Source organism: Dasypus novemcinctus, chromosome 2 (genome assembly GCF_030445035.2).
Source record: "Dasypus novemcinctus isolate mDasNov1 chromosome 2, mDasNov1.1.hap2, whole genome shotgun sequence".
NCBI lineage: Eukaryota > Metazoa > Chordata > Mammalia > Cingulata > Dasypodidae > Dasypus > Dasypus novemcinctus.
In genome coordinates this window covers 190,502,152-190,530,043 of record NC_080674.1, presented here as the reverse complement: position 1 = coordinate 190,530,043, position 27,892 = coordinate 190,502,152, and the positions used below count along the sequence as shown (strand labels likewise).

General features: G+C 64.8%; 2 protein-coding genes across 3 annotated transcripts in view; one reads left to right on the top strand and one right to left on the bottom strand.

The window, feature by feature from the left end:
* LTC4S (leukotriene C4 synthase) overlaps window positions 1-5,897 on the top strand; it is a 34,084-nt gene extending 28,187 nt beyond the window's left edge. The window contains exons 1-6 of one of the 2 annotated variants that reach the window (XM_004467009.5): window positions 2,310-2,408; window positions 3,081-3,262; window positions 5,062-5,161; window positions 5,257-5,327; window positions 5,429-5,510; window positions 5,654-5,897. In XM_004467009.5, the coding sequence (XP_004467066.1) occupies window positions 3,205-3,262; window positions 5,062-5,161; window positions 5,257-5,327; window positions 5,429-5,510; window positions 5,654-5,783 (441 nt within the window). In that variant the 5' untranslated portion in view covers window positions 2,310-2,408; window positions 3,081-3,204 and the 3' untranslated portion in view covers window positions 5,784-5,897. Of the gene's footprint in view, window positions 1-2,309; window positions 2,409-3,080; window positions 3,263-5,061; window positions 5,162-5,256; window positions 5,328-5,428; window positions 5,511-5,653 lie in introns of those variants that run through there. The other variant, XM_058283307.2, reaches the window with a different exon arrangement.
* A 364-nt stretch (window positions 5,898-6,261) lies between these two features.
* On the bottom strand, window positions 6,262-17,180 carry MGAT4B (alpha-1,3-mannosyl-glycoprotein 4-beta-N-acetylglucosaminyltransferase B). The gene is made up of 15 exons (XM_058283297.2): window positions 17,021-17,180; window positions 11,413-11,598; window positions 11,168-11,308; window positions 10,656-10,789; window positions 10,236-10,282; window positions 9,835-9,948; window positions 9,524-9,599; window positions 8,566-8,680; window positions 8,223-8,353; window positions 7,969-8,076; window positions 7,656-7,849; window positions 7,243-7,321; window positions 7,073-7,160; window positions 6,855-6,967; window positions 6,262-6,765 (listed from the first exon to the last, which is right to left on the bottom strand). Exons 1-15 carry the CDS (start codon window positions 17,115-17,117, stop codon window positions 6,742-6,744), a joined length of 1,647 nt encoding a protein of 548 aa, XP_058139280.1. The 5' UTR covers window positions 17,118-17,180; the 3' UTR covers window positions 6,262-6,741.
* Window positions 17,181-27,892: the final 10,712 nt, after the last annotated feature.

Sequence of the window (27,892 nt, the reverse complement as noted above, 5' to 3'; positions counted from 1 at the left end):
CAAGATGGCCATGGAAGCGACGCCGCCCCCTTCTTGGTGCCTCAGTCTCGCCGGGCTGTTGACATTCTTACCACCACCCGGCTCTTTCTAGGCGAGGAAATCAGCACGGAGGTCTGACGGCAGGTCTCGCTCCTGATCCGTGCCCGCCTCCAGCCCACGCTCCACCTCGCCCGGCTCTGGCCTTGACCCGGCACCCCTGGCTCCTCTCAGCTCTTCCTTGCCTCGCAACCTGCGAGAGTCTGAACTTCTTTCGTGAATCTCCAAAAGAAGAAGACTGTGTTGTTGAACCAAGCCGAGCCTGTCGGTCGGGGGCTGTGTGGATGGGGCCGGGTCAGTGAGGCACGACTCAGGTTGGGTCTCTGCCCTCTTCCTGGAGCCCTGGAGCTTTAGATAAACGGGGACCTAGACACAGAGAGAGGACGCTGCCCTCCATGACCACGGCGTGCGGGAGAGGACTCAGGATCGCCGGCAGCCAAAGACAGGGCACGAAGCCCCCAAGGGGCTGCGCCCACGGAGCAGCTCAAGGCTGGAGAGGCGAGCCACGTGCCTGACCGCTGAACTCAGCGGAGCGGCCAAGACCGAGGGAGGAGGCCCGGAAGGAGACAAGCCCTGTGCGGGGGGGGCCCGCAGCTGAGCTCCGGGAGATGGAAGATTCTGGAGGCGAAGGCAGGGTCCTTGGCAGAGATCGTGGCCATCTTCACCCGGTGGCAGGACCCCAGGATCACTCGTGGCTGACTTTGCTGAGGAAGCATCTCTGATGGTGCTTTCATCTGGGCATTTCACAGCCTGGGAGCTGTAAGCTTTTACCTTAAATTAAAATGCCCTTTATACAAGTCCACCCATCTCTGGTGCTTTGCATCGGCAGCCCTGTGGCCAACTAAGACACAGCCCTCGTGCCTCTCCGTCTTCCCTGCCGGGAGTGGCTGGGGGAGAGGGCAGTCTTCCGTCTGACAGAGGTGGCAGGTGGCAACACATGGAGGGGACATGAACGTGCCCGGCCAGGCTGCCCGGGAGCCACCCGCTTTAGAGCTCAGACAACCCCCTTCCAGGGTCCTACAGGGACCCCTCCGCCTCCGTACCTTCAGACCTGGAGTTCTTCAATCTCCAAATATGCCATTTCGCCCTTGCATCGTGGCCCCAAATTTTACTGTTATTGAGTAACATTTTTTTTAACCGTTTGCCTTAGTTTACTAACAGCCACTGGGAACTATATACCAGAAATGGTTTCGCTTTGATCATGGAGGTTTCTCAGGTTCAAAGCTTATGGGGGGCAGCGGCTGTGGCTCCATCAGCTGGGCCCCCGTCTACCATATGGGGGGCCCTGGGTTCGCGTCCTGGGGCCTCCTTGGAAAGGCAGGCTTGCCCGCGCGCTGGGGAGAGCCACTGGCCCGGGCGCCATGGAGAGCCGACTCAGCAAGGTGACGCAATAAAAAGGGAGGCAGGTGAAAACCCAGAAGAGCGCGCAGCAAGTGGACCCAGACAGCAGACAACAAGCAAGCTGTAAAGGCGGGGGGAATAAATAAAAATACAGACACAGGAGAACGCACAGCGAATGGACACAGAGAGCAGACAGCAAGCAAGTCACAAGGGGGGGTATAAAAGAAAAAAACTTCTGGGGGGCCAGGGAGCAGATGTGGCTCAGGTGTTGGGCACTTGCCTCCCCTGTGGGAGGTCCTGGGTTCAGTTTCCGCTGCCTCCTGGAGAAGGCGAGCAAACAGTGAGCAGATAGACGAGGGGAACAGATGTAGTTCCTCTCGGTGGTTGAGCACCTGCTTCCCTGAAACAAAACAAAACTAATGGTTCTGAGGCTGTGAAAATGTCCAAATCAAGGCATCATCGGAGACGCTGTCTCACCCGAGGCCGGCTGCTGGCGATCCTGGACTCCTGCCATGTGGCGAGGCACAAGTGGCATCTGCTTCTCTTCCAGGTCTTGTGGCCTCATGCACAGGGTTTTGTGTGACCACCTTTAGTTTATCTCTAAGAGTGGAATTCTCGGGTCCCCTGGCAATTCTTTTTCTTAATTTTAAAATTTTTTTCTATTTGTTTTTCTTTTTGAGGCGCTCCCAGACTGCTTTCCACAGTGGCTGCACATTCCCCCCAGCCACATACGACGGCTCCAGTTTCCCCACGTCCTCGCCAACACGTGTCCTGTTCAGTCTGACCAAAACCCTCCTCCAACCAGCTTGAGCCAAAAGGAGAAGTGGCGCTCTCACTCACTAGGGAGCCCGAGCCGCCCAGGCGGGCGTGCTGGGCACGGCGGGTCCTGGGGCTTGGGCGACACTTCAGCTCCGCCCCTGGGTGACGAAGTGGCCTCTGGCAGCTGTCAGGCAGTCGCTGTCCCTGCTCGAGGCTCCCTGTCCCCGAGTTCTAAAGAAGCTTCCAGAACTGTGCCGCACAGACTCCAGTAGGTCTGTCTGGCCAGTTACCTGGGATCCGTAGCCCCCTCCTGTTGGCCTGTGTGCGCAGTGCCCACGGAGGCCGTGGGACCGGAAGGCTCCAGAAGGTTTCCTGGAAGGGGGCAAGAACCCGGCTGGATGCAGGGTGGACTGGGGGTGCTCCGACTCCCCGCCAGGGCGAAGGGGAGCGAGGAAGGTTTCCAAGGGGAGGGCTGCCTCAGCGTGGCGTGGGGGGCGGGGGTGAGGAGAGAGCGTAAGTGTGGTGGGGGGTGGAGGGCTGGGAGGCGGTGGCCAGCGCGCAGGGAAGCCGTGACTAGGACGGGGCTTGGAGCTGGCCCCACTGGGGGGCGCGGGCAAAGCGAGGGGTCTGGGAGCGAAGGGGAGGGGGAGGGGGCTGCAGGGCGCCCGGGACAAAGCGAGAGCTGGGAGCTGCTGAGAACGCAGGGGCTGGGGCACACGGAGCTGATGGCCCCGGGGCAGCCTGGGGACACCCCGCGGCCGAGGGACCCTGAGTGGACAGGCTCGGGCTCTGCCAGCCCAGAACGCCCGGGAAGAAGTGGCCGGGCTGTCCCCAGCTGCTGCCCTCCCTGTCCAGCGCTGTCTGGCCCCGGTTTCCGCCCGCTGGTCAGGTCTGCTTGGCCATGGTCACACCCCTCACCCTTTCCTCCCCCGCCACCGCCACAGAGAAGGGGCGGGGAAAGCGCCGAGGCCGATTGTCCTCCCCCAGCCCAGCCTCCCGGCAGCTTTCTGGGCTCACAGGAGCTCTGTAGCTCGCTGTCCCCCCGGACCCGCTGGAGCTGCCGGCGCCATGAAAGAGGACGTGGCTCTGCTGGCCACCGTCACCCTCCTGGGAGTCCTGCTCCAAGGTGGGCTGCCTCCTGGCTGGCAGGCGGGGTGGGCTCAGCTCCTGCTGTTGGCTTTCTGTCCAGCAGGCCCCGGGGAGGAAGCTGAGGGGCAGGGGTGGGGGGTTAGCCCGGCGCCAAGGGCCAAGGTTCGGCGGCCCCGCGGGAGGCTGGGGTGCCCCCAGGTCCGAGCCCCAGGTGAGGGACTCGCATTTTCCCCTGGAGCTGGGAGGAGGGAAGCCTGAGGGGCGTGTGCAGGGCGAACCCCGGGAACGCTGGCCCGGGGTCCGAGGCTGCGAGTGGTGGACGGGGAGCTCACCAAGTGGTCAGCAGCTGAGTGGACACAGGCCGTGGCCCTGAGGGACGATCGAGGGGGACAGGCCGGGTGCCTGGTTTGGGGGAAGGAGGGGGAGTCCCCTTGGCCAGCAGGGGGATCCCTGGAGCTGGAGAGGGGGATTCAGGGAGGCAGGAGGGGCTGTAGGGGACCTGTCAGACGGTGGGGGAAGGGTACCAAGATGTAGGGTGCGCTGGCGGGTGGCGCAGAAGCGGGGCAGCCACGGCCTGGCACAGCCCTGCTCCGGCCACCCTGTGCTCTCCAGCTCTCCTTCCCCAGATGCCCCTGTAGGACGCTCTTTCCGGGCTGGGGCCATGTGGCAGCAGGCGAGGTTGGCGCTCTCGCCACAACCTCTACCGCGTCCACACCCACAGTCACCTATGCGGTGGCCTCCTCGGACTGGCCCTGGTGGACACAGCTGTGGGCCAGCGATCCCTGCTGCTTGGGGCACCGTCACCCCACGGGACAGGACAAGGCACAGCCTGGGGTGGGGAGCCGGGAGGGGCTGAGCAGGCAGACAGACTTGGGCTTGCTGCGCTAGCAAACCTGGTCCGCCGCCCGGACAGGGTCCTGCCTCCAAGTCCTACCAGCTGCGGTCATGGCCATCACCCCACCCCACCCCCGGCCCCTACGGCGCACCTGGGATGGGTGTGTCCGAAGGCCTGGTCCCAAAGGCTGAGGTGTGTGGTGGGGGGACCTGGCCTGGCTTGCAGAGAACCTTCTAGGGCCAGTCCACCCTCTGCACCCACCCATGCTGGCATGGAGGGTGGCAGGGCCTCGGGACCCTGGGGCTGACCAGGGGAGTCCCAGCTGCAGTCACCTGTGTAGGTTGGGGGGGGGGGAGTGTCACCTTTAGGCCAGGGTCCAGGACAGCAGAACAAGGAAATGGAGGCAGGAGCCATGCCACGGTTTTTGGATCCCAGGAATTCAAGTTGGAACCCTGGAGATCCCTTCTGGTGGGCTCCACAGGGCGGGACCCAGGGCTTTTAGCCGCAGGGTATGTGCTCCCCCTGCACCTCGAGGGCCCAGCAGCTCTGACCTGAGGCCCTAGTGGCACTTCCTGTCCAGGGACCCCAAAGGCAAGGTCCACGCCCCTGGAGAGTCCACGCTGTGCATTTGCCTGTGATTTGCAAGTCAAATGATTCTCGTGCAAAGTCCTGTGTGGCCTCTCCCGTGGGCAGGTGTCCCGGTGCTCGCATCACCCCTCCCCCTGTACACTTGCCGGGCCGGGGGCTCCCTGCCCCCCAGGGAGCAACGGGGCCACGGGGGACCCAGTTGGCCCGGAGACGCGGGCCGGCGGGAGGCCCCCCCCCCCCCCCCCCCGCAAGGTCTTGAGAGTCGTGATGAATTCAGCGTGGAGAAGGGAAGGGAACGGGGCAGGTGCGGGGCCAGATGGAAGGCGGGGGCCGCGGGGATGGGCTGCGAGGCGGCGGTGCGGGCCTCCAGACCTGACTCGGGTGCGTCCACCCCCGCACCCCCGCACCCCCAGTCTACTTCTCCCTGCAGGTGATCTCGGCGCGCAGGGCCTTCCACGTGCCGCCGCCGACCACCACGGGTCCACCCGAGTTCCAGCGCGTCTACCGAGCGCAGTGAGGCGCGGGCGCGGACCGGGCGCGGGGGCGCGGCGGGGTGCCCGAGGCCCCACCCCGCCCTCACCCGCACCCCAACCCCCACCTCGCCGCAGGGTGAACTGCAGCGAGTACTTCCCGCTCTTCCTCGCCACGCTCTGGGTCGCCGGCATCTTCTTTCACGAAGGTTCGTACCCGGGGGGAGGCGGGGGCGCGCGCCCCGGGGCCGGGCGGGTCCCCGCGGCCGGGGCGCGCTCAGCTCGGCCGCCCGCCTCCTCCCCCCCGCAGGGGCGGCGGCCCTGTGCGGCCTGGTCTACCTGTTCGCGCGCCTCCGCTACTTCCAGGGCTACGCGCGCTGCCCGCAGCACAGGTGAGACGCGGGTCTGGGTTCCCGGGCGGGAAAGCGGGGGACGGCGGGGCGGGCGAGGACCAGGCGGTCAGTGGGCGCGGGTCCCTTCTGGGGGACAAGCTCTGCTCGGGGCTGGTGCCCGAGCCGCTGCGCACCGCCCCCAGGCTGTCCCCGCTGTACGCGAGCGCGCGCGCCATCTGGCTGCTGGTGGCGCTGGCGGCGCTCGGCCTCCTCGGCCACTTCGTCCCCGCCGCGCGCCTCGGGCGGCTCCGGACGCTGCTGCCCGGGGCCTGAGACAGAGGACACAGCACCGCCGGGCTGGGGACGAGCCGGAGCCTCCCGGACGACGGGGGAAGAGTGCGCACCTGTGCAGGCCGCTGTCTATCATTAAACTTCCCCTGGACTTGACCTTGCATGTGTTCTCTGGGTCGGAGGGAGTCGCGCGCCGCGGGCGGTGGGGCCTGAATTGGCTCAGCCAGGGGGCCGGAGCGGCCGGGAGGGCTTCCCGGAGGCGGCAGGGGTAGGCGCTCAGCAGCGGGAGGACGGGACCCAAGGCGAGCCTGGGAGACGACTGGGCGCCGACCCTGCGACTGGATCCTTTCCTGGCTCTGCTCACAGCCCCTGAGGCCACCCGCGGAACCCCCGCAGGGCCGCCCCCACCCCGAATGCCCCTTCCCGCCGCGGTTCGCTCAGCAGCTCCGGATCCCGCGTTCTACCCCGGGAGCGCGCCAGCCGCGCCGGGAGCCCGCAGCGCGCACCTGGGACGCCCGCGCTTCATTAACCCTTTATTACAAGTCACGCTCTTGGAGAAGTATATGGGGACTTAGGTGAAAAAAAATCAAATGTATCCAAGGATAAAAAACACCGCACAGAAAGTAGTAGATGCATTCCAGTGTTCGCGCCGGAGACGCCTGGCGCCCGGGAAAACCAACCCAAAAAGCTCTTGGAAAACGGCCTGGCTCCAGCTGGCCGGGTGCGAACGGTTCCGGGCGGCGCGGGCCGGCCCTCAGGCACAGTGTGGGGGCCGCCTGCCTCCTCCCCGCGGCCCGGGGAGCGGGACAGCACCAGCTCCTGGGGGCCTCCGGGCCAGCGGTGGACCCCAGGCCGGCCCCGGGGCCCGTGCACTAGGCAGGGGAGCCTCCGGGCTGGGGCTGCGGCGCCTGGTCCTCCGGGGGCAGCCGCGACGACATCCCCGATCCCTTGGGTGGGGTCCCCAGAGCCAGTGGGTGGCACACTGGCAGAAGCGCGCCACTTAGTCGGCCTTTTTCAGGAAGATCTGGAAGAAGGCAGCTCGGCGTCAGGAGGTGGGGAGTGGGGGGTCGCGCAGCCGCTGGCACGTGCCCAGCTCCCGCTGCCCTGCCTCACCTCGCTCAGAATGACCCACACGGGCGAGTCTGTCTGGATGGAGAGGCGCAGCGCTTCCAGGGGCCCGAAGGCCGGGTCCACCTCACCCTCCGCCACACCTTTGTAGAAGGAGCCTGGGAGAGGAGGGCAGGGTGGAGAGGGTGCCGGGACACCCCAGGCCGGGCGGGTCCTGCCTGCTGCGCCCAGCCCCCCGCCCCGCCTGGCCCGCCCCCACTCACCGATCTGGAGGTAGCCGTCAGGGCTCCGTGGGTACCGCAGAGTGGCCGCTCGGCCCTCCTGCAGAGCCTCTTTGTCGGACTGGGGGTTCTGGGGGGCACAAGCCAGGGATTGGACCACCGGGCCGGGGGAGGGCTGGGCCTCAGGGCACGCCCCCTCCCACCGCACTCACGTCGAAGGGCAGCACTTCCACCGACGTGTTGAAGAGCTTGTCCTCCGGGTGCTCGATGTTCCCACTGCGGAAGAAGAACCTGCGGCCCGCGGGGCTGGTGAGCTGGGGCTGGTGAGGGGGGGAAGCGCCCCCAGGCCGGGCCGGGCCCAGGGTGTAGGGGGAGGCTGGGCCCTGCCGTGGGCAGCTGGTGGGCTGCGCTGGGCGCCACCGGTTCTCGCTCACGGGAACGGGGGCGGCAAATAACGTTACTGAGCTCCTAGGGGAGTCCCCTGTTTTAGATAGGGAAACTGAGGCACGGTGGGTGAGGTTCGGTAATGTGTCGGCGGGAGCGCCTAAAGGCCCACGAAGCTGGGGGTGCGGTCAGCCCCCCGTGTTCCGCCCTGCCCCGGGGGGGGGGGGGCGCCGGCACTGACCGCTCCAGGCGCAGCGGCTGGAAGAAGCGGAAGCGGATGAAGTCGCCGGCGGCCGGCGTGAAGGCCCAGAAGAAGTCCTCGCGCAGGTAGGCCTTCTCCAGCGAGAAGTGCTGGTACGTCTTGAGGCTCGTGCTCACCTCGGCCGGGGGGTTCACGTGCTCCTTCCGCAGCGCCTGCTTCCCGAAGTCCTTGTCCTGCCGCCGTGGGGGGGGGGGGACAGCCAGGTCCTAGCGTGGGCGAGGGGCCCCTGCCCCCGCCCCAGCCCGGGCTCGGCCTGGACACGCGTGGGGAGCGGGCGGCGGGCGCGGCCCACCTTCAGCTTCTGGATCTTGCCGGCCAGCGAGGAGTGGGTGCCCACGTGCTGGAAGAGGGAGGGCTTGAAGCGGACCCGCAGGTTGGCCTTCTGGCGGTCGCAGTGCTTCTGCGGACGGAGCGACACCTCGAGCTCCTCCCGCCTCCCGGGCAGGGCTCCCCGGGGGCGGCGGGGCCCCCCTCCGCGGCACCCGACAGAGGACACGGGCCGTGCTCCAGCCCGGGCGGCGGCCCCCCGCGCCGCCCCCCGCTTACCGCGTCCTTCTCGGGGTTGCAGACCTTCACCCACAGGATGTGGTCCAGCAGCCAGTCGATGGGCTTATCGCGGTAGAACATGAGGATGAACTCCACGATCAGACTCAGGTCCAGGGACTTGAACATCTTCCCTGGGGGGTGGGGGGGGGATGTACCAAGCAGCCCAGAGCGGGCAGGTGCGGGCCCCAGGGGCCGGGTGGGGCTGGTGGACCCCGACCACCAGGCCGGGGAGGAAGGCGAGGGGCGGGCCGGGGGGCTGCAGCCGTGGCCCCCGCCGAGGCTGGGGGTCGCGCGTGCCCCTGCCTGGGGGTGAGGGGGCCCGGGCGGGGCGCGGGGCGCGCACCGATGAAGCCGAGCTGGGAGAACTCGAGGATCATCCAGTCCTCCGAGGGCTGCTGCAGCGCGAAGTTCTTCATGGTGCTCAGGTAGTTGGGCTTGGCGATGATGTCGTCCTCCAGCTGCGCGGGCGGGCGGGCTCAGCGCGGCCAGGGCCCGGGGAGGCCGGGGGCGGGCCCGGGGAGGCCGGGGGCGGGGCCGGGAAGGCCGGGGGCGGGGCCTGGAAGCCCGGGGGGCGGGCCCGGGGAGGCCGGGGGCGGGCCCGGGGAGGCCGGGGGCGGGGCCGGGGAGGCCGGAGGCGGGGCCGGGAAGGCCGGGGGCGGGGCCAGGGAGGCCGGGGGCGGGGCCGGGGAGGCCGGGGGCGGGGCCGGGGAGGCCGGGGGTGGGGCCGGGAAGGCCGGGGGCGGGCCCGGGGAGGCCGGGGGCGGGGCTCAGCGGCGGCCAGGACCCGGGGAGGCCAGGGGCGGGGCCGGGAAGCCCGGGGGGCGGGGCCGGGGAGGCCGGAGGCGGGGCCGGGAAGGCCGGGGGCGGGCCCGGGGAGGCCGGGGGCGGGCCTGGGGAGGCGGGGGGCAGGGCCGGGAAGGCCGGGGAGGCCGGGCCGGGAAGGCCGGGGGCGGGGCCGGGAAGGCCGGGGGCGGGGCCGGGGAGGCCGGGGGCGGGGCTCAGCGGCGGCCAGGACCCGGGGAGGCCGGGGGCGGGGCTGGGAAGACCAGGGGCGGGGCCGGGAAGCCCGGGGGCGGGGCCGGGAAGGCCGGGGGCGGGGCCGGGAAGCCCGGGGGGCGGGGCCGGGAAGCCCGGGGGCGGGGCCGGGGAGGCCGGGGGCGGGGCCAGGAAGGCCCGGGTGCGGGGCCGGGAAGGCCAGGACTGCCCGGGAAGGCCCGAGGGCGAGGCATGGGGACGGGGCGGGAAGGCCCAGGGGCCAGGCATGGGGACAGGGCCGGGAAGGCCCCGGGGTCAGCACTGACCTGCACGTAGTAGATGCCTTTGGACTGCGCGTACATCATGAGGAAGCAGTAATCGAGGTTCTGTTTGGTCCTCCACCTGTCGGGGGGCCAGGGGCCAAGGGCCCCAGGGGCTCAGACCTCACGGGGCCCCTCTCCCTCCAGAGGGGCTCCCAGCACCTGGCCCGGCGTGGGGGGGGGCTTCTCGGAGGCCACTGCCCAGGAGGGACCTGGCCCCACCACGCAGGGGTCCTCCAGTGGGGAGACGTAGGCACCGCAGGGCCGTCGGGAGACGTCAGTGGGCGGGCTGCTGGGGGAGGGGGGAGCGCCAGTACCTGACTCTCTCTTTGGGGTCGCCGAAGGACTCGCGGAGGCGAGAGAAGTCAGGGTAGAAGTGGGGGGAAGGGGAGATGACCTCCAGGAGCCCGGAATGGATCTCCGTGGGGAACCTGCGGACAGGGAGGCGGGTGGGTGTGCAGCCTCCAGGGGCTGAAGGAGGTGGGGCCAAGCCAGCCAGGCCCCGAGCCTTTTCCGGGGCTCCCGGGGCAGACACTCCCCCACACCATTCCAGACAGGGGCTGCGCCACCTCTACACCCACCCCTTTTCAACCAACGGGAGTATCCCCCCCACCCCAGCAAGGGAAGGCACTGTCTTATGGGGGAGGCAGACACCCGCCTGCCCATCCTCGGGCAGAGAGCCCCCCTCCAGCAGCCTGGGGGGGCCATGGGTACTCACAAGGCCTTGATGTTCTCTGTCACCACCGAGGTGTACTGGGGGTCAGTCTACGGGGAGACCAAGTACTCTAAGCCGCCCGCCACCCCAAACGGCCTGGGAAGACAGGGTTGGGGCAGAGGTGCAGTCTGCGGAGACCCCCGACCCACGGGGCGAGCCCCCCACGCCAGGGTCTAGGGAGGGCAGGACCTGGGTCTCTGGGGACCACGGGTGCCTCAGAAAAAACCCGTGGTGGGTGGGCGCAGAGCTGGACCAGGCGGGGCCACCAGGGGCCGCTAAAGCGCCGGGATCGGTTTGTGAATGAACCCGAGGGTCGGACGTCTGGGAGCTTTGTGAGCTTTGTTTCTCCTTTCGGTTATCTGGCGCCGGATGCGTCTCTCCCTAAGTGTCCGCCCCGCACCCCCGGGCCCCCCGCGCACTCGCCTCGGCGATCAGCACCACGATGACCGAGTCCTCCTTCTCCTGCGGGCTCAGCTCGGAGATGAGCGAGTGCAGCGTGTCGGTCAGGTACGAGTGCACCTCGCGCCGCACGCTGGGGAGGCCCATCACCACCGACACTGCAAGGGCGCGGAGGGGTGGCACTGCGCCCGGAGCCCGCCGGGCCCGCCCCCGCCCCGCCCCGTCGGGGCCACGCCTACTGCTCCGCCCCGTCGGGGCCACGCCCACTGCCAGGGCCCGGCCCCAGCCCCGCCCACTGCCCGAGCCCCCGCCCCACCCCGTCGGCGCCCCGCCCACTGCCCGGCCCCCGGCCTGCCAGGCCCCGCCCCGCCCTGTCGGCGCCCCGCCCACTGCTCGGGCCCCTGGCCCGCCAGGCCCCGCCCCGCCCCGTCGGCGCCCCGCCCACTGCCCGGGCCCGCCCCGCCCTGTCGGCGCCCCGCCCACTGCCCGGCCCGCCCCCGTCAGGCCCCGCCCCCCGGGCCCGCCCCGCCTCCTACCTCCGGTGCGGCCCTGGCCCACGCGCACCGCGGGCTGCAGGCTGCTCTCCTTGGCCAGCAGGTGCGGGAGGTGGTGGAAGACGGTGGGCAGGTGCAGCACGTGCTTGTGGGAGCCGTTCCACGGCTTCAGCCGCGGGTCCTCTGGGGGGGTGGGGAACGGGGCCGGTCGGACAGCGCGGAATGGCCCGGCCCGCGTCCCCCAGGGCGCGACGCCCCTTCCACTTCGCGTGCCGCCCGGCGCTCACCTGCGAGGCGGCTCCAGGTGCGATTGCCGTCTCCGCCGCGCAGCGCCTGCCTCTCCGACACCGCCCTCTTGATCTCGTCCAGCACCAAGTTGAGCTCCTTGGAGCGCTTGAGGCTCTCCTGCTCAGCCGCGTGCAACCGGTCGCGCAGCGCCAGGAACTCCCGCTGGTACACGTCCACCACGTCTCCTGCGGGCGGCGCGCACGCCGTCACCAGGGGGCGGCGTGGAGCCAACCCTGTGCCCCACGCACATCAAAGTGGCCATCTGGCGACAGCCCGACGGCCCATCTACCTCTGTTCTCGTGCGTACCCCACTGTGTATCCACGCGTGTATTCGGGGTTGCAGAAGGATCACTCGAAAGTCACACCCACCCTGGCTCTGGAGGGAGAAAAGCCCCACTAGGGGGACTGGCCTGCCTCCGGTGGTCCCACCTGGGTTATTTTCTCCTTGGAGGAGGCATATTTAGCGGGAGCCCCCTCTGCTCCTCCTGGCAGCGCCAGCTCCTTCCAGGGAGGGTGGACCACGTGTGTCTTATCCAGAACACAGGGTCTGCTCTTTCCTCCAGGGGGCCACCCCTTCTGAACTCTGACCACCCTCCCCATCTCCAAGGCCCGGCGCCTCCCTGGACTCCTGCAGCCTCCGGGAGCATCTGACAGTGTGCACGGGGCTGTCCGTCCTTCATCGCTATCACTGGGTGCTCATTATACAGTGGACATCGAGCTCTGAGTTATCTTTTGGTGTCCCATCCACTGCGGGGTGGGATGGGCTGCTGTCCCTGTGTCTCAGATAAGTGAAGGGAGTGCCGAGACTAGTGGATCCGGGGCAGAGAGGGGCCCGGGGATCTGACGGCTGCCTCCAGAGACCAGTGCTAGGCTGGGCCATCTCAAGGGGTCTGAGACCCGGCTCGGAACTTCCCGCTGGGCCATGGGCGTGGGGGTCAGCCAGGAGCAGCCAAGACTACGCTCTGCGGGCAGCGCACAGGTGGGGCAGGTGGTGTCCTCACCACCCCCACCCCCGCCCCCAGCAGGATGCCCAGGGGACTGCGTGGCACTGAGAGAGGTCCCCGGGGCGCCAAGCACCTGGCTCTGCTAGTCTAGCAGGAGTCAGCCATTCCCGCAAGAGCCACAATGAGATAAACAGCCTCCCGCCAGCGCTCTGCACCCGAGGCCTTTCTGACTCTCCCTTTTGCCTCCTTTCTCGGCCATCCCACGCAATTCCTCTTCCTTATCCAATCTCGATGTTCTTTGCACATGCTGTGTCTTCTGCTGGGGACTCCCTTTTCTTTTCTGGGCCTGATGCAAACGTAGGTCCTCAGCCTTTAAGGTTTAGTTTCAAAGCCTTTGCGTCTAGGAAGCCCCCCTCCCATCCTCCCAGGCAGCCCTTCCATTCTTTGATCCCCCCAAGGTTCTCAGCCCCCCTGATGGCCTGTGGGCTCTGAGAGGGCTTTGCTTCCCCTCCGTCGTGGCGGTGTGCACCAAAAGCCAGCACCCAGGCAAAGCCCGGACACGCCCCCCTTCTGCAGCAGGGGCAGAGGACTAGGTCCTGGGTGGTGGGAGGTGGGAGGGAGAAGTTGGAGACGGCCGGGAGGGGGGTGGGGGGAGCGTGCTGGGGGTGGGAGTTGGACAGGAAGGGAAACCAAAGGCATCCTCCCAGGGGCACCCCATCCCTCAAACCCAAGCAGGTGCAGCTCCTCACCCAGAGGCCCCCTCCCCCAAGCCTCCCCACACCCTGCCCCCGCCGAGCACGGGTCGGCCCTGCGAGGGGAGGAGAGGAGTCAGGTTACAGGATCCCTGAGGCTCCAGGGCCGCGTGGCTGCGAGAGGCCGGGTTACCCTGGAAACCTGACCCCTTGAGCCAAGAACCCGGCCACCCCCACCCCACCCCCACCGCTCACCAGCCCAGCACAGGTGGTAGCCAGGCTCGGGAAGGGCCCTCCTCTCGCAGCCGAACAGGGGGCTGGGGGTGCTGAGATCCCTGAGCCCCGTGGGAGGGACCTGGCAGGTGTGTCCCCACCCGGTGCCCACTGGTGGGCGGAGTCCCTGCTGGGGCAGCCCGGGGACCACGGTCACTCCCAGGAGGGGAGGAGGGGAACGAGAAGGGCTCGCCCACCTCTGACTCTGCCACTGTCCCCAAAATGCCCCCGTGTCCTTTTCTGCTCTTTAAGGAGCCCCAGGTGGACAGGCTGGGTGGGCAGTGGTGGGCACTGCTGCTGCCCTGTCACCCGGGCCACTCCCTACCGCTGGTTTCGCTTCCCCAGGGCCTCCTCCAACCACCCACAGGTCCTATTTATTCGAAGGTGTTGGGCCCTTGGGGTGCCAGAGCCTGGCTCCTGCCCACACCGAGGAAGCCTCTAGAAGCCCCCTCCCCACCCATCCCCAGGCGGCGCTTCCATTCTTTGCTCCCGGGTAGGTTCACAGCCCCCAGGCAGCAGCGGGGGCTGGAAGGCTACTCCCCCACAGCTGCGTGCGCAAAAAGTCAGGACCACGGCCAAGTGCACACCGGCCTCTGGGTCATTTCCTGAACACTGCAGGCCCTCCCCCACAGCAGATCCGTCCCTGCTCCCACCCTGCTGCTTGACCCCAGCCCTGGCTTCCCTGGTCCCGGGCCCACTCGGTCTTTGGCCGTCCGCGCCAGAAACCCAACTCTGTGCCTGCCTTCCTGGGGGCTGGGCCTGGCGCGTGGGCTCTGCCAGGCCCTCCTGGCGCCCGGCAGCCTGCATGTGGCTGGGGCGCCGGAATGAAGGGTGCGGGGGCCAGCAAAGGGCCTGGTAGCCCCTGGTCTCGCTGGGCTGGGCAGGGCAGAGGTTCCCAGGAGCAGGGGCTCAAGGAACCTCAGTTCTCCCTCCCTTGGGGGGTGGGGGGGGGTGGCCCTGGGTGGAGCTGGCCCCGGGGAAGACCCGCAGTTGTGGGCACTCTCTTAGAAGCTACGCTGCAGGAGGGGGGCCTGGAGGCATTCTCTCCCCGTTCCCCAGTGGCTTTGCCATCAGGACACCCCAAGGCCCACAAACCAGTCTTCACCCTGGTTCCCTCTTGGCTGCCCCTCCCGATCAGGAGCCAAGCTGCTGCAGGATCCTTGTGCCTTGGCCGTAGGCAAGGGTGAACAGCCAGGCTCAGAGGGGCAGGTGCCAGCTCCTCCACCCGCACGGCTCCTGAATCCAGCCGCTGGCTGTCTGCAGGTGGAGCACGGCGGAGGCAGAGGGAGCGTCAGCTGTGCGCCTCCTCTCTAGGATTTGCATCCTCCCGGGAGTCCAGCCTGCAGTTCAGGCTGCCTGGTGTGCGTGAACTTGGGTCAGGTCTAGGGGAGGGGACAGTCCAGACATGGGGGTGGGGTGGGGAGAGCTGGGGGATGGGGCCCAGAGCCGGCCCTCACGGGGACGGCCTTGAGAGTAGGTGTTTGCTTAAGGGCTACAACAGTTTGACCCCGAGCCAGGCTGTTTCACAAACGTGGCCAAGGCTGGAGTGGGGGACTGGGCCCTAAACTTGCATCCCTCTTGCCAAGACCTAAGAGTCCTGCCTGGACCTTGACCCTGGGGTGCCCTCTGGTCTCTGCCTTTTCTTCCTGGTGTCCCCTTCCTCTCTGGCTCCTGGCCCACCTCCTCCCTCTCCTGCAGATTTTGAGTCCCCTGTCCTTCCTCTAGAAACTGGCGGCTGGACCAGCCCTAGCCTGAAACCCCACCTGCTGCAAACTGGAAGCCAGGGTCCCATCTGACCTTGGACCGGCTTGGTCTGGCTTTACCCCAGGCTTCATGCACATGTCAGAAGCAACAAGATTCATATAACAGCCAGATTGCTGGGTTTTCTTGTTTGTTTTTTTTAGTTTGTTATGCAGCTTTATTGTAGCAATAGCTGACTAATACAGTGCTGTAAAGCAGATGAATCCTGATTTAGGACCATTGCATCCATCTGCACTTTTGAACATTTCTACATATCAAATTATCAAATTATTTCTAATTCCATGTAGACAAATAATGCTGGTTTTTCTTGAGGCCTCTCCAGACCTGGCCCCGCAGGCCTTAGCCCCTTGACAGAGAAGGCTCACGCAGCCCCTCACAGGTTCCTGGGCGTCCGTTACCCAGAGCCCTCCTCGGGTATAGTGGGCCCTGGATGGAACCACTGGCATTCCCTCCGCTTCCCTTCTCCTAAAGACTGGCCTTCCTCGGGAGAGCAAGGCGGCCTGGTGGGGTGGGGGGCCTGCTTGGTGGTCCTTGACATGAGGCTGAAGGCGTGTGCTGCTGCAGATGGGGTGTTCAGGGTTACCCCCCACCCGCCCCTGGGCAGTTGTGTACCAGCCCTTCTGTCCCAGGCCCCAGTGCCACCTCCCCCGTGCCAGCCTGCTTACGTGGCCGCTCTCCCCAGGGCCCAAAGCACCCTCCCCGGATGACGTAGGCCACCCACTGAGCCTCGGTCCTCGCTCTGCCTTCGTGTACCCGACCCTAGCGAAGTCTCTTGGGGGCCCCCGGGGCTTTGACTCTGGCCTCCCCCCACACGGGCCGGCCACAGGCTGGGCTGGCAGGACCCCGGGCGGCCACTGGGGCACAGAAGTTTCAGAAGGCTCCAGCTCCTCCTCGGCCCCCTCCGTTAGTGTGGGGCTGGGGGATGGAGGAGGCAGGAGGTGGCCGGGGGAGGAGGGGGGACAGAGGGTCAGCTGGTCTCAGGCTGATCCCGCTTAGGCCTCCTGCAGGAAGTCCAGGAGGTAGGAAGGAAGCAGCTTTCCCGGAGCCTCCTGGGCTCCATGCCGGGTGGACAAGGGCCTTTGAGGGCCGAGGCCCACTCGGCTTCTCCCAGCACCAAGCATCTCTAAGGGTGCTGGCCAGCTTGCCCCAAGCTTCGAGCTGGGGGTGGGGGCCCAATCAGACCACACTCCGGAAATTACTGGGGACCGGGCCGGCTGACGGTCCCTGCAGCACACCCCTGTCCCCACCCGCTGTGAGCCCAGAAAGGCTGGCCTGGCATCCAGGTTCCAGGAGGGAAGCCGTGGGGCAGCTGTGAGGGCCAGCCCCGGGCTGGGGCCCCAGCCAACAACAGGTGTAGTAGAGGGATGGAAGGGTGCGGGTTGGATGCGGGGAGGGGGTCCCTGGATCACTCAGGCTGTCCCTTCACGCCTGGTTCAGCAACCCTGGATCGGATCCTGCCCCGGTGCCCGCAGCTGGCGCCCTGGGGACCCCCGGGGCACGGCCGCCTCTGTGACCTTGTGTCCCTGCCCCTCTCTGAGAACTCCGGGGGTCCTCGGCTGGCCGGCGGGAGCGGCCCCACCCCGCACCCCGCCTGGCAGCGACATAACTGAACCCACGGAGGCCGGAACCCCGCGCCTCCGCCCCGGCAGCGCCGGCGACAGCTCCGGGGCGGCCGCCGGGTCCAGGCCGGAGGAGAAGCCGGTTATTCCAGCAGCAAACAAGTGGGGCGCGAGGAGGGGAGGGGCGTCCTCCCGCGCCGCCCGGACGGGGAAGGGGCGCCCGCGTCGGCTTCCGGCCGCCTCCCCGCGGCCACTGCCCGGACCCCGCTCGGGCCGCCGGCGCCCGGGGGCGCGCGGGGCGGGGGGCGCGCGGGGCGGGGGGCGGCGCGGGGCCGGGGGCGGCGCCGGGCGGGGGGCTGCGGGCGGGGGGGGGCTCACCTTTCTGGCCGCTGAGCGCCGCGTACCAGGAGAGCGAGAGGAGGGCGCACAGGCAGAAGAGCAGCAGCGTGAGGAAGGTGCCGCTGCGGAGCCTCATCTCCCCGGGAGCGCGGCGGGCGCCGGCGGGGCCGAGGCCGCATGGCCCGGGGCGCGGGGGCCGGGGGCGGCGGCAGCGGGGGGCCCCGGCCCCGGGGCGGGCGTGGCGCGGCGGGCCCGGGGCCGGGCGGCGGCGGCGGCGGCGGGCGGGGGCGCGGGGCGCGGGCGCGGGCGCGGGGCGCGGCGGGGCCGGGCGGGGCTGGGGCGGCGGGAGCCGCGGCCGGGCCTGGAGCTGGGGCCGCGGCGGAGTCGGCCGCGCGGGGCGGGGCGGCCCGCATTTAAAGGGGCCGCAGCGCCCGCCGCCGCCGCCCTCGCCGCGAGGGGGCGGGGTGGGGGGCCGGCGCCCACGCGGGCTGCCCCCGGCGGGCCCCGGCCTCGGGCTCGGCTGGTGCGGGGCGGGGGGGACGGGCGGTGGAAGCGGCGCGCGTGGACGGGGGGTGGGCTTCGAGCCCCCCGGTCCATGGTTATCTCCAGAACGATCCCCTCTGCACCCCCAGATCCCGATCATTTTCTCCCGGGCCCGCAGGCCCCCGCCCCTGGGTCTGGGGGGTGCGGGGGTCGGGCCTGGCTGGAGCCGGCGTTGCCCCCTCCCGGGTGACCGCTGCCTTGCCCGGCCCTGCAGGCCACTTCCCTTCCCAGGAGCTCAGCGCACGGGGGCGCGAAGGGGGCCGCGCTCCTGGTGTGTAGGAGACGGACACGCGGGACCTTTTCAGGAGTTCACGAGCCGCGGACGGTGGGTGTTGAGCGCCGTGACCCCCCCCCCCAGCGGGGCTCGCTTCCTGCCAGGCGCGGCGTGGGCGGGAGGCAGGCCCGCGGGGTGACTGGTCCCTAACGGCCCAGCAGCTCCTCGCCCTCCGCTGCTGGGCGCTGACCCCTTTATTCAGCGGCAGACTTTCCCCGTCCTCCGCGGTCCCGTGCAGGTTCCAATAATTAAGGGAGGGGTCCAGGCGATTGAGGCCCCCGGGCCCACCTCTGCTGAGGTTCCCATCCCCGGCTGCGAGGCCCTCCCCGTCCCACCCACTCCCCCGCGTGGGGGAGGCTTCCCGGGGACGGGTTCAGATGGGGAGTGCGCTGGGGATTGGCCTTGAGCGTCCACCCCAGGCGCACATCTGGGAGGCCACGGTGGAAGCGCTGGAGCCCGGGGCAGGGGACTGGGGAGTTGAACCTGCCCGAGTGTTTATGCCAGGAGCAGGGGAGGCTGGGAGGCAGGGGCAGCCGCTGCGGGCAGGGCTGGGGAGTGACAGGACCCCATTCTGCACGCAACTGGGTGCCTCCGTTCTCCTGCCCGCCTGGTGGGCGCCACTGGCAGCAAGTACCTACTTGCCAATGAACTTCGGAGCTGGGCACTGGGCCCTGCTCGGGGACTTCGGGCGGCTGCTGTCTTGTTTTGTGTGCTTGTGATTTCACAGGCGCCTTCTATTTGTGGCAAGGGATAACACGTTTTTCATTTGGGTTGTGATTTAAAGGGCTTTTAAAAAAATTAAGTGTACATCTATAGAGAGCAGTCATATTCTGAAGTTGTCCTTGCATCATCTGCAGCAAATGTGTCGCAGCAATGTAAGTGTTGGTGCTCCACGATGTATGGGAGTCCTATAGGGTACGCGTGATTGTTCTAACTCACAACTTTTCCAAAAAAAAAAAGTGTATTTAAGTTTCAAAGTGGGTTGATTTCAATGAATATTAAGCTGGTTTAAAAAAAAATCAAGGAGCTGGCCTATGGGTGAGGAAAGGCTGGGAAGCTCATCCAAATCCTGCCTCCGGGTCCCTCCCTGGGGCTTTCAGGGCAGAGGAGGGAGAGGAGGGGGGGGCTGTGGGAGGGGGGTCCAGGAATGGGGAGGGGGGATTTCCGCCTATGTCTGGGGAGCACAGGGCTTCTGCCAGAAATGGGACCGCCGGGGGGAGGGGGGGGAGTGGGGACTTGGAAGGTGTGAGGTCTGGAAGGCAGTCTGGAGGGACCTGAGGAGGCAGCCCAGAGGGGAAGAGTGGCGGAGGGGGCCACCAGCCAGCCCTGGCCGCTGGGGGTGGGGGCGGAAGGCGGATCGTCCACGGGCCGAGTAGAGGGGCCCGAGGTGGGCTTTCCAGATCCCTGGGCCATCTCACCTGCTCCCCACTGCCGCAGTTGGGGGGTGGCGGGGAGCCCATGGGGCCCCGTCAGGGGCACAACCTCACCGCCTGGCCGAGGGGACGGGGTCTGCCAGCCTTGTACCCCGAGGGAGCGTGGTAGTTTGAGGCGTTGGTGGACTCCAAGAAAAAATCATCTCCTTAGAGCCTAACGCGTGCCTGTGGGTGTGAACCTAGCCCCCGTGGGAACAGGGGCTCGATGACTTCAGTAGGGGTGACCCAGGGCAGGTCTTCATGCTCTCCCTGGAGTCCTTTATGAATGGGACAGAGATGGAGAAAGAGAGCCACAAAGATAGAGCGAGAGCCCCAAAAGCCGGGTGAAAAAGTCCTGGAAGCCAGCAGCAGGAATCAGGGAAGGGAAGCGGATGTGGCTCAAGTGACTGAGCTCCCGCCTACCACACAGGAGGTCCCTGGGTCAGTTTCCGGTGCCTCCTAAAGACGACAGCAAGTTGGCATGACCGGCAGGCAAGGCAAGCTGACACAAGGGACACTGGAAGGAAAACATGGTGAGAGACACAACAAAGCAGGGAGCAGAGGTTGCTGGAGCCTCCTAAAGAGGACGAGTTGGACAGGTTGCTGACGCAACAGGCAGGCGCAGCAACAAGATGAGGCAAGGAAAGATACAAGAAGAAAAACACAGGACACACCACAAAGCAGGGAACAGAGGTGGCTCAAGTGATTAGGCTCCTCCCTCCCGTATCAGAGGTCCTGGGTTCAGTTCCCGAGTCCTCCGAAAGAAACAAGAAAGATGAACAGACACAACAAGTGCAAACAATGAGGGGGTAGTGAGAAATTAATTAATTAATTAAAAAACAGTGAGATACCGGAGGAGAAGGGAGACAGCAGGCAGTGCTGTTGTGCCCTGCCACGTGACAAGAGTCCCCTGACACCTCAATGTGGACATTTTTCTCAGCCTTGGAACTAAGCTTATAAGATAATAAGCCCCCACTGTAAAAGCCAACCCATTTTGGGTATGTAGCTATAGCTACTAGCCGACTAAAACAGGGAGCGAAGGAACGTCCCCAGAGAAAACCAAACCAGGGGGAAGCAGATGGGGCTCAACTGATAGAGTGTCCACCTACCATTTAGGGGGCCCGGGGTTCGATGCCCAGGGCCTCCTGGTCCGTGTGGAGCTGGCCCATGCACAGTGCTGATGTGCACAAGGAGTGCCCTGCCACGCAGGGGTGTCCCCCACGTAGGGGAGCACCACGTGCAAGGAGTGCGCCCCGTAAGGAGAGCCGCCCAGCACAAAAGGAAGTGCAGCCTGCCCAGGAATGGCGCCACACACACGGAGAGCTGATGCAGCAAGATGATGCAACAAAAAGAAACACAGATTCCCGTGTCACCTGACAAGAATGCAAACGGACACGGAAGAGCACACAGTGAATGGACACAGAGAGCAGACAACAGGGGTGAGGATAAATAAATAAATTTGAAAAAAAGAAAATCAAACCAGGAACCCACAGGCCTGTGCAAGGCAACGCGTGAACCCCAATGTAAACTATGGACTACCGCTAATCATCTAAGTAGAATACAGATTCAACAGTTGTAACAAATGTACCACACTTGTGCAAAACGTTAATCTGAACGAGACTGAAGACTCTGTAAATTTGCAGCTATTCTAAAACTAAAAAGAAAAAGCAAAACAAAGAAACAAACCTCCAGAAGGGGGTGGACCTGGGGTGGGAAAGAGGGCTGAATCCTGAAATGGGTGGGGGGAGTAGGGGCAGGCGATGCGAGGGCAGTGAGGGAAGTCCCAAAGTTCATGCATTCATTCGTTCTGGGATGGAAAAATTCATGCGTTTCTCCTGCCCCAGGGCCTGCCTCCCTTCGCTGTAGCTTCTCCATCCCCAACTTTCTCCCTTTGGAAAACAGGAACCGCCACTGCCTGGCTGCCTTCCAGTTTTCCGTTTTCCGCTGCTTTTTGGGGCCTGGCGGTAATTAATTCTTCAGGTCCCTCCTGCCAGGCAAACTCCCTGGGGAGCACTCCCAGCAGGCGAGGGCTGCTGCCCAAGGGTTCAAACCTCCAGCGCATGAAGCCTGGGGACCACCTCGCAGGGTAAGACGGAGCCAAGGCCAGGCCTCTGAACCCCTTCTCTCTGAACCCCTTGTCTCTGAACCCCAGGCTGTTCTTCTTGCTTCCTGGACCTCATACACATGAAGCAGGCGCTCAACCAGTGAGCTACACCCACTCCCGAAAATGCCCTTTGTGTGCCATTCCTCTTTGCCTTCCTGAAGATTTTCTGGGACAGCCCTTGGAGGTGGCCTCTCCTTTTGTCCTTCACCACGAGGTTTCTTAATCCGTGATCAGTCCAGGGACTCAGAAATCAGGAGGCCCCTGAGCTGAGCTGAGAAAAGAAAAAATCCACCTTTATTTTCACTAACCTCTAACCGAAATTTGGAATTTCCTTAGATTATAAAGGGAGGCTGGGGAGCGGACTTGGCCCAGTGGTTAGGGCGTCCGTCTACCACATGGGAGGTCCGCGGTTCAAACCCCGGGCCTCCTTGACCCGAGTGGAGCTGGCCCATGTGCAGTGCTGATGCACCCAAGGAGTGCCCTGCCATGCAAGGGTGTCCCCGTGTAAGGGAGCCCCACATGCAAGGAGTGCGCCCCGTAAGGAAAGCCGCCCAGCGCGAAAGAAAGTGCAGCCTGCCCAGGAATGGCGCCACACACACGGAGAGCTGACACAACAAGATGATGCAACAAAAAGAAACACAAATTCCCGTGCAGCTGACAACAACAGAAGTGGCGACAGAAGTGGACCAAAAAAAGGGGGGGGGGGCAACAAACCCCAGCAGGATTCGCAGCACCTGTGCCCGTTTCATTCATTTGCAGACTGCGCGGCAGTTGTCACAGACGCCTCAAAATAGCATTTACAGGAGTGGGTGGAGCTCAGTGGTTGAGCACATGCTTCACATGCATGAGGTCCTGAGTTCAATTCCTGGTACTTCTTTTTTAAAAAATAGTATTTACATTCACTACTAGGTCATACTCCTGGTACTTATGAGTTGTGCCTTCAGATTTTTAAAGAATTTTCTAGATCACAAATTTGTGTGGTTTTAAAAAGATATTTCAAGGGGAAGCGGATGTGGCTCAAGCAACTGAGCTCCCGACTACTGTATAGGAGGTCCAGGGTTCAATGCCCAGGGCCTCCTGGTGAGGACAAGCTGGCCCATGCGGGGTGCTGCCCCATGCAGGAGTGCTGGCCCGCGTGGAGAGGTGGCGCAGCAAGATGACACAACAAAAAGAGACACAGAGGAGAGACAGTAAGAGACACAGCAGACCAGGGAGCTGAGGTGGCGCAAGAAAATGATCGCCTCTCTCCCACTCTGGAAGGTCCCAGGTTTGGTTCCTGGAGCCGCCTAATGAGAAGACAAGCAGACACAGAAGAACACACAGCGAAAGGGCACAGAGAGCAGACAATGGAGGGAGGGGGGAGAAGTAAATAAAAATAAATCTTAAAAAATAAAAATAAATAAAAAGATATTTTGATCCTCATATTTACATATTATTGGTCTTCCTTGTAATGCAATCCGTTTTTATTTATTTATTTATTTATTTATTTATTTATTTATGTATGTATGTATGTATGTATGTATGTATGTATGTGAGGTTCAGGGGCCAGGGGTTGACCCTGGGACCTCGTATGTGGGAGGCCAGTACTCCACCACTGAGCCACATTGGCTTTATTTTATGCGTTTCAAAATCGAGTCCTAAGAAAGTGCTTGTCTCCTGCAGGCGCTCAGGGTGCTCCTGGCACGGGAGGAGTTCAGAACCTCTGCCCTACACCCTCCTTCATTCCAGCCCCCAGGCCAGGCTGCTCAGGTCATTAGTCGCCTCCTTGCCTTTTTCATTGTAACTATGGTTAGCGTGCCCTCCCCTGCAGCCACCACAGCCCAGGCTGTGAAGGTGAGATTGGAGGGGCTCAGAAAACTGATGAGGGGGGAATTACTGTGGACCTCCCTGGGCGGGTGAGGTTAGCAATTCACGCCAGGGGAGAGGAGGAGTTGCCTCCACTTAGGTGGCCTGACAAATAAGCATATGCAAATTCCCCGTGCTGAGTCCAATCCCGAGACAGGTGAGGACAGAGAGCCCAGGGGGAGAGGGGGGCTGGAGGGGTGGGACAGGGGCTGAGCAGACTGGACCTGCATACCTTGTCAGGGATTTGGGTCTTTTACCCTTGGAGTTGTGGGTAAGGAATAAAATCAAAAGGCCCAAAGCAGGGAGGGGTGGGGGCTGGGGTGGAATTGACATAATCATCTTTGCATTTGGAAATAATCCCTTGGGATCATCATCCTCTTGGGGTGGCGAAGGGGTCAGGAGAGATTAAGAGAGGAAGCAGGGAGATCAGGGAGGGGCTGTCGTAGGCCTCTAGGAGGCAGGCGGTCTGGAATGGGGGGATTGGAGAGGATGAGAAGTAGAGATTGTCTACCACTGAGGCAAGGGCATGGACCACTTATTAGCTGGGACTTGGGGCATGGTCCTTAACTCTTTCTTGCCCTTTGCCCTGGGTAAAATGGGAGACAATAGTCAGGATAGGTTAAGGCATGCTGCTATAACAATCCCACATTTCTGTGTTTTAAGACAAGTACATCTCTCCAAAAGAGATACTCGCCTGGGGATTCTGGGACCCTGGCTGCAGAAATAATTGTGATCCTGATCTTGAACACTGCCAATTTTCCTTAGCAGAAGGAAAGAAATCTCTAGAAGCTCTGACATGGGCAAATAAATGATTTGGTCTATATGTGATACATGGCCCATCTGTCTAAGGTCCTTGGCCAGAACTAATCAAGAGTCTCACCTTAAGGTAGCCAGTGAGCTTATATATATAAAGTGTTCCAGTGCCTCCTGGGACAAAAGAGGGGATACGTGGATGTTATCACTGCTACTATTATTATTTATCAGGAAATACAAACAACAGGAGTTGCTGGTGGTTTGAGGGAGAAGGCATGTTCAAGCTGACCCCCAGAAAGTGCCTGGAACCCTGGAGCAGGCACAGGGGGTGGGAGGAGGAGGGTTGGTCCTCTGGAGAGGACCCCAACCAAAATCAGTTGATTTAAGCCATGTCACAATCCAGCATCAATCCTGATGGGATTCAGAAGCTCAAATGCTGAAGCCACGCTTTGAACTCCTGCTCAGTGTGGGTCCAGCCCTCTCAGGCAGAGCAGGTGGTCCCAGTGGACCACATGTTCACCTCTGACCCAGTGGGCCTACAAATGTTCTGATGAGCCAAGCTGCCCCACCTCATTCCCAATGGCAGGAGAGAAGTGAGTCCCCAAAGGAAAATTTCTACCCACAAAATGGATGGAAATAGCGCAAGTCACTGGGAATGCCCAGAGCATATAAAATCCGTGAGCACTGGCACCTGGAATTCCTGTCCACGGACACTGGAGGGCCTCCTCCAGGTGGGCAGGGCCTGAGGGGGGAGGGTGGGTCCCCAGAGGTCAGTGGGGGTAGCTGTGCCCTGCCCCAACCTCTGGTCAGTAACATGCCGGGCCGGGGGCAGCATCCCGCCACCTTCGGCCTCACGGAGGCTCCAGCCTGCGTGATGGAGACCCAGCCTGGCCCTGGGGGACTTCCCAGCCTCAGACGCCCACATCTGGCCTCGACAGTCGCCCCGTTTCTGGTGGGGTGCCCTCTCCGGCGGTGAGGCTCTGGGCGGGAACCCCATCAGCTCCTGCCAAGCTGCTCGCTTCCCACGGCTGAGCACTGTGTGTGTATTGGGGGGGGGGGGGGGTGTCGGCCACGCCGCCCCTTCGCTGTGAACGCCGCGGCTAGGATGCCCTGTTCCAGGCTCGGGGGCTCCAGTGGCACGCCTCGCGCCCACGCGCCCCCAGGCACTGCGGCGCAGGGCCGTAGATGAAGCGGAAAGAGGGGCCCGGGGCTCCTGGGGGGTGGCGAGAGGCGGCGGTGGGGGGAGCCCGGGGACGGGTGGTCGGGCACGTAGACTTTGGGGTCCCGCAAGAGCTCGATCCTCAAAGCCCGATAACTTTTCGGGAAAGCTTTTTCTTTTGGGTGGGGGGAGGAACGGTGCTCGGCGGTGGGTGCAGCCTGACCCTACCCGCAACGACCCCCGGGCCTCTTCACGCGCCCGCGCCCTCTCCCTCCCCTTGCCCCCACACTCCTGGCTCGGCCGCCCCCCCCCCCCCCCGCTGGGTCTGGGACTGGCACTCCCTGGAATGCCCCTCCGACCCCTCCCCAGCCCCGCCCCGCCCGCGCACCCTTCGCCCCGCGGCCGGGAGCGCCTGTCACCCGTCCCGCGGGGCCTCCGCGGGGCTCGGGCCTCAGGATGGCGCCGCCTCGGCCCAGTCCCCTCCTCCGCACCTCGTGGCTCCTCCTTTGTTTTTCCAGAATCTTCCGCGCACAGGCTGACCCTCTCTGTTTAGGGTGGGGGGAGCCTAGCAGTACCTGTCCCCGGGTAATACCTCGGGCCACCGGGTGACCGAGGAAGGGAGAGGCCGGCGAGGGGGCGTGGCCATCGGCTCCCCGGTTCCGACCCTCCCCGGAGTCCCGTGCGCGCAGCGACAGGGGCGCACCGGACCGCGGGGGGAGCGGGGTGGGAACGACCGATTTCACCTAATAAACAGCCTGAGGGGGCGGCTCCCGCCGCGGCCTGGAGCGCGCTCTCCTGTCCCCCTGTCGCTGCAGCGACACGGAAGCGCCTGCGGGTCCCCGCTGTTGTGCAAGCGCCAGCACGGGGCCGGTTGGGGACGGAATCCGGCCCGGCCTGTCCTGCTCCCAGGCTGCCCCCTCCAGGGGCCGACCCGGGCCGAGCCCCTCCCCTGGGCTCACGTTCTTCCGGGCCAGGAGCCAAGGGCTTGGGTCCCAGCAGAGGGGGGCGCGTCCACCTTAGCGCTGGTGCTGCCCTAGGACGCAGGGCCCTTCTGCTGGGTTTTTACAGCCGGGACTCCAGCCTTAGGCCTCGGGCTACCTCTCTTTCCACCCATGCGACGTCAGGGAGACCCGTTCCCATGGCCCCGCGGGCATGGCTTGGAAATGTCACCTGCGATGGCCCTCTGAGTCAGTGTCCCTCCTCTAACCCCGGTGGCCCAGGCGTCCCACCCCACCCCACCCCCGTTCATCTAGGGCCCACGGCCCTCCTGCCCCCACCCCCAGTGGCTGCTTCTGCCCTCCCGGAGTGGCGCAGGAGGGCCCTGCCATCCCCAGGCCGGGCCCACACTGGGCAACACCTAACTTCAACTGCGGCTTGTCAGGGCTGTCATTCCCCTTTTCTGGATGCCCTGAGCCCCTTTTTCTTGAGAAAGATCTTTCCAGACCTCATTCACTCCCTTGCCCCCCTCCCCCCCATGACTCCAGCACCTGCCTCTTGGCTGGGCTGTGGGCCCTTCCGTAGGGGCTAAAACGAGGTGATGGCCAGTGCCCGAGGACTTTTCCGAGGGGGTGGTCGGGGACGGTCCAGCTGAGGAGGAGACATTTGGGGCGGGAGGTAGCCGGCTGGGGCAGAGCTAGAGGCTCACCTGTGGAATGAGTTGGCAGATAGGGGAAAGGGCAGGGGCATGTCCCTTCGAGTGGGTGGACGGGAGTGGCAGAGACCTCAGCACCTGTAAACCCCTTTCCTCCCAGAGAGACTCGCCCCTTGGGCCTAGGGCTGGGGTGGGGGCCTCATCCGGGGTGGTCATCCGTTAACCAGAGCAGCTTGGCCTGAATCCCACGGTGGTCTTGTTTCTAGCTGTCCCGGCTCTAGACCCCAGCATCCACCTGGAGCTGGATGCCATACCCCAAAGGAAACACACAAAACCTTAAGAAAACCATTGTCAAGGGGTGGGGTTATGGTGAAGGTGGGGGTTGGGGGCGGAACGGAGGAGGTTACAGGCAATAAACCACATCAGCCTTCCTTGTAATCTCCCGTACCCCCTTAACTCGGGTCTCTTCTGCACTCCACACTCTTTTACCTCTTTTTTTTTTTTTTAAGATTTATTATTTATTTATTTCTCTCCCCTTCCCCCCTCGCCCAGTTGTCTGCTCTCTGTGTCCATTCGCTGTGTGTTCTTCTGTGACCTTTTCTATCCTTATCAGCTGCACGGGAATCTGAGTTTCTTTTTGTTGTGTCATCTTGCTGTGTCAGCTCTCCTTGTGTACGTCACCATTCCTGGGCAGGCTGCACTTTGTTTCGCACTGGGTGGCTCTCCTTACGGGGGGCACTCCTTGCACATGGGGCTCCCCTACACGGGGACACCCCTGCGTGGCAGGGCACTCCTTGCGCGCATCAGCACTGTGCGTGGGCCAGCTGCACCCAAGGAGGCCCAGGGTTTGAACTGCGGACCTCCCATGTGGTAGACTGATGCTCTATCCACTGGGCCAAGTCCGCTTCCCTCTTTTACCCCTTTAACCGCCCCCCCCAGCTGTAGTCCCCTGCCCCATCAGCTTGCACACCCAAAGGCAGCGGGACAATAGCTAGCGCACCTGGGCCCTGGAAGATGGGTGGGTGGGGGGTCAGGAGGCACATAGTTGGGATGGGGCGGGGGCGGGTCCCTGCCTCCCACGAGAGGTGGAGAAAAGCAGCCCTCGGAAGGGGGCATCAGGTCATGGGAGGGGTCTGGCTAGCTCGGGCCTCCCCTCTGCCAGTTCTGTGCCCCGGGCCGCCTGGTTGAGATGTCAACCAAGAGGGGATGGCCCTGGGGGCCGGGGATCCC